Source organism: Egretta garzetta, unplaced genomic scaffold (assembly GCF_000687185.1).
Source record: "Egretta garzetta isolate BGI_Z169 unplaced genomic scaffold, ASM68718v1 scaffold244, whole genome shotgun sequence".
NCBI classification, from domain to species: Eukaryota; Metazoa; Chordata; class Aves; order Pelecaniformes; family Ardeidae; genus Egretta; species Egretta garzetta.
Genome location: NW_009259532.1, coordinates 506,191 through 510,754, shown reverse-complemented (window position 1 = coordinate 510,754; position 4,564 = coordinate 506,191). Strand labels below are relative to the sequence as shown.

The following is a 4,564-nucleotide window of genomic DNA, read 5'->3' as shown; positions in this document are numbered from 1 at the left end:
TTCCACTAGGAACCTGATGCAAACTAATAGCAAACAGCAAGTGCTGTCATTACAGCATACAGAAAAAACTTCAGAAACACTTCTAAAACAGCAACTCTCTCCTGAGAAAAAAAAAAACAAAAAAAACTGTAGGAACAAGCTAGATGTTTTGTTAGAACAACTCCTAACAGGTTACTCTACAGGCATTGTAAGAACAGAGCAGAGCAGGAGTCGTACTGACAAAAAAGTATGCTTTTGCTCCTTGGAGTTAAGCTTATTCAGCTGGCAGAGGCATGGAGAGTGCTTTTGCTGGCATGTCAGTATCTTTACATCAGCGCTGGAATATACCAGGCTACTGGAGACAGGAAGAAATAGGTAGGCTATGGCTAAGGGCAGCGCTGCAACTACTTTGAACCACAGGAAGAAATTTAGAGTGGAGTGGCAAGAGACAAGGGAATGTTCTTTTCCTGAACTATAAGCTGCGAAACAGTGCTATCTTGCTGAACAACAGCTTATAAAATATTCAGTGGCTATCTCTTTCACTGACCTGATAAAATGCATAGCTCAGGGCCAAGAGGTTCACTCTGGCATCTCAATATTTTCCACTAGGAACCTGATGCAAACTAATAGCAAACAGCAAGTGCTGTCATTACAGCATACAGAAAAAACTTCAGAAACACTTCTAAAACAGCAACTCTCTCCTGAGAAAAAAAAAAAAAAAAAAAAAAAGGTTGTTTACTTTGAATAAAATCAGCAATTACACCACCAGTGAAAAAGCTTCTCCCTGGAAGGGAGGGCAACTACTCGAAGGCAAACTAGAAATTAACAAGATACCCCACAAACCTCCTCCTCCTCCACACCAACACTAAAGGACCTCGGTGAGGTTTTGTTTCAGGTAATCCACAAGCAATAGAGCCAAATTCAAGTTCACCACGAGTCCTCAGCACACAGCTTGCTATTATAAAAAACCTACGTGGGTGCAGGTTCTGTTTAAGAGGATTCTGTTATCTGAAGCCTCAAGCTGGGTTTTGCACCCAGCAAGACTTTGCACTTGGGCAAAGGCTAAGAGAAAAGGGAAGCAGATTTGCTTCCTTGATCTGCTACCACTGGCTGTCCAGTTTGGCCCAAGAGTCACAACATACTAGTACCAACAAACTCCAATTTCAATTGATTTTTCTGAGAATTTTAATGCTGTTGCCCAATTCAGCCTAACACAGTACACTTACAGAGGTTCCCTTCTGTAAAAGAAGGAAGGCTTAAGTGGGTTTCTATTCACAGCTACTAGACTAGTCATGTCTTCATGGAACAGTATACACACGGGTCTCTACACAAGGTACCTCTGGGTCAACAAAGAATTCCATTGAATTGGATGGGGGAAAGAAAAATTTAAGTTCCACAGAAGTCAAGTCTGAAGTCCATCTAAGGTGCTGAAATTAATCTCTCTGAAGAGGACAAAAATGACAAGGGCACAAAGGCAACTGTGCTTTAACTGAACTTTTTAATAGGGATGGATACAATTAATACACTGTAAGCCAGTTAACAATTTTCACTGAAATCTTATTACCTTAATGAATAAATTAATGTCCAGCTGAACAAAAACCACCCAAGGACTGAGTAAAGATATTGCAAATTCCTTGAGGAGCCCCTTCCATTGCTACAGTTACTGTTTTCACTGATGTACACCCAAAAATCTACTGTTATGATTCTTCCGTTTCTCCAAATGCCTCCACTGCAGTACCTGCAATATTTTCAATGACTAACTCATTTAAAGGCTTACAGTCCATTATCAGGTAGGAAGCTCTTTGGTAAAGGTGTGGCAACAGATTCTTTGCTTTCTGTCAATGCTCGTGGCTGATGGACAAAAACACTGAACCTGACACCTTGGTTAGCTGCTGCCCTCACAAAACCGCTATTTGCGGTCATGGTGATGGCTTTTAAAGTGTCTCCTGTCCCAAAAATGGTTAGAGAACGGCTGTTGATTTTTGAACTAGCCACTAGTCCTAAGGCACGGTCAGACGGTTGATCTGGCACCACGTTAATTCTTTTAACAAGCAAGGCAGCTCGCTCTTTCTCCCCAGGTCCTCCCAGCGTTTCCAAGATGGACTGAAAATCTCTGACAGCAGATTCACAGGCAAAGAGCTCTTTCCCCTCCATGAACTCCTCCAGCTGAGGCAGGACTCTCTCCCTCCTTTCTTGAGCTGCTTGCTCCGTTAGCACTTTTTCTTTGAAGACGAAGTAGCAGCCACCGTAGCTCAGAGCAGAGACATAGGTTATTAAAGTAGTGATGTCCAAGTTAACTCTATTGCACACATTTACTTTGATCTGGGTAGGAAAAGCAATGCTGGCCACTAAATTCTCCCGGTCTACCCTGGTCACCTGTAGGAACTCAGGACCTTCTTCATCCGATTCACTGGAGCTAAGGTGCTTGTTTTCTGTAAGTGGCTCCACCGGTGAGTTCACAGCAACAATGTCTCCTCGCACGGATATTCCCATCTCCTTGAGTCTCTCTGCCATAGGACTGGACACGCTGTTGTAGAACGCAAAGATTATATGGGGATTGCTGTACTCCACTGGCTGCTGATGGCTTGCTTGCAGGAAGTCCTCTGCCTGCTCAATGATGCTTTTATCACCATATTGGCCTCTCCCCAGCCAGATGTTATGGAGAGCCTCAGCCTTCCGACCGATGGCCTTCACCCATGTGTGACCTCCATTTGCAACAACATCTACCACCAGTGTCTGTTTGTCTCCAAACCTATCCTCATAAGCAAAGACGTGGAGGACACTGACAACATCCTCCAGGTTCTCTGCTGACTGGATAATGGCTTGGAGATGGGTAAGGTTTGTACTCTGCAGATGGGATTCTTTAATGGCCACCTTTCCTGCCTTCACCTTGTGCAAGAAGTTTAGCTCAGCCTTCAGTTTGCCACATAGTTTTGCCCCACCTTCTATTCTCCTTTTCTGGGACTTGGAAAGGGCTTCTGCTCTCTTGATCAATTCTTCGGCAACAGCAATTCTTTCACAAAGCAGTGACTGCCCAGACATGTTGGAAACATTATTCCTATCAAGTGAAAGCAAAAGAGAAGATTGTTAATGCATGGCCAAGAATAAAGATGGTCAAAAGAGGTCTTTGCAACAGTATACACTGGAGCTTTGCAGTAGATCTAGCGCAACAGCTACTAGTACTGTAAAGCACAAAGCATCACGAACCTCAGCACAAGTCCCACCAAAGAGTTCAGTTCCTTTCCTTCACCTCTGGGGATCCAACCTACGGCCTCCCGTGTTCTCAGCAAGGGAGAACAGCAGCATTCAAGTCCTGGCACACACCTTGCAAGTTTGTGGGTTTTTTCCCCCCGCATGTGAGCCCTTCACTGAGCTAGTCAGTGAGAGAGATCTTAGGTCTCGCAGCTCATTTGCAGAAGTTACCATCCAAAGCAAAATTAGAAATCCTATTAATGCTATAAGAAAATCTTGCCTCTCCCTCTCACGACAGTTACCATTAAAATATAAAAGCTACCCACCATGCTTACAGACATACATAAAAACTGTGAGGTCTGGCTTCCAGCACATACCTTAACACAGCATAGAGGAAGCCCATTGTATTTTACGATTACGGGTGGCACAGCTCTGTCCTCTCCAGCTTCCCACTTACACTGCACGACACAGTGAATGAGCCCCTAACAACCTCCTGGCAAAGTTTCACCATTACACAGCATCATGTCAGACTACAATTTATAATTCTAGGGCCAGGAAGATCTAGAAATGTCTATGTTCTCTAGTTCTACTACAGATGTACCGCATTGCATCCGGTAAGTCTATTCCTTTGCATCCGTATTACTTTAGTACATGTCCCTGAAGAAAAGTATGATAGGAATTACTTAACTGAACGTGGGCTGGCTTTGAAAAATGTAGGATTTAATACCACAGCAAACTACCATTTTTTATGCCAGGCATATTTACAGCCACTATGAATAGTGAAATTAATCAATTTTGCTTCCCAACTACAAGTATAAACACATGCTCCTGTAATTCTCACCTAAGCCACCTGTTGACACAAACTGGCATTAAAGGGCAAGACAAATGCAGCTTCAGCTGAAAATGAGCCTGGGTCCTACAACAGGCAACACTGGAGCCTAGCTTCAAGCAGTTGAAGCCCCCCTTGCTATGCACACATTCAAATACTATCAGCACTAACTGCTACTGGCCCAGTCAATACCCAGCATCACCAAAATCTCCCCCTTCCTCTCAACCAAAAAGCCCAGTGTCATCTGGCATGGCCTACTGACTCTCCTCAGGGCCAGAGGAGGCCAGTGAAACCAGTCCTTTCCCCCCCCGAAGTCCTCACCATTGCCACGAGTTTATTCTTACACGTAAAGCAATGTGTGAAACCCCACAGTTACTACCTTGGCACCTCTCCCCACAGCAGCCTCAACTTCCACAAACATAAAAAGGCTTCCAGGCGAATCTTGCTGCAAGCTTTTCAGTGGAAGTAAGCCCACAAACCCAACTATTCTCCAGCACGACAGCTGCGAGGCGGCCTCACTAGCAACCACAAGGCCTCAAAAGAAGAGCTACTCCTTAAAAGGAG

The 4,564-nt window shown here is 44.3% G+C and overlaps 1 protein-coding gene across 2 annotated transcripts in view; it reads right to left on the bottom strand.

Annotated features, from left to right (window-relative positions):
- Positions 1 to 1,443: 1,443 nt before the first annotated feature.
- The window catches only part of CUNH7orf25 (chromosome unknown C7orf25 homolog), a 17,841-nt gene continuing 14,720 nt past the window's right edge, over positions 1,444 to 4,564 (bottom strand). Inside the window, exons 1-2 of one of the 2 annotated variants that reach the window (XM_009637627.2) lie at positions 3,187 to 3,989; positions 1,444 to 3,037 (exon numbers count right to left, since the gene is read on the bottom strand). In XM_009637627.2, coding sequence (XP_009635922.2) covers positions 1,753 to 3,037; positions 3,187 to 3,335 — 1,434 coding nt within the window. In that variant the 5' untranslated portion in view covers positions 3,336 to 3,989 and the 3' untranslated portion in view covers positions 1,444 to 1,752. Of the gene's footprint in view, positions 3,038 to 3,186; positions 3,990 to 4,564 lie in introns of those variants that run through there. The other variant, XM_035893176.1, reaches the window with a different exon arrangement.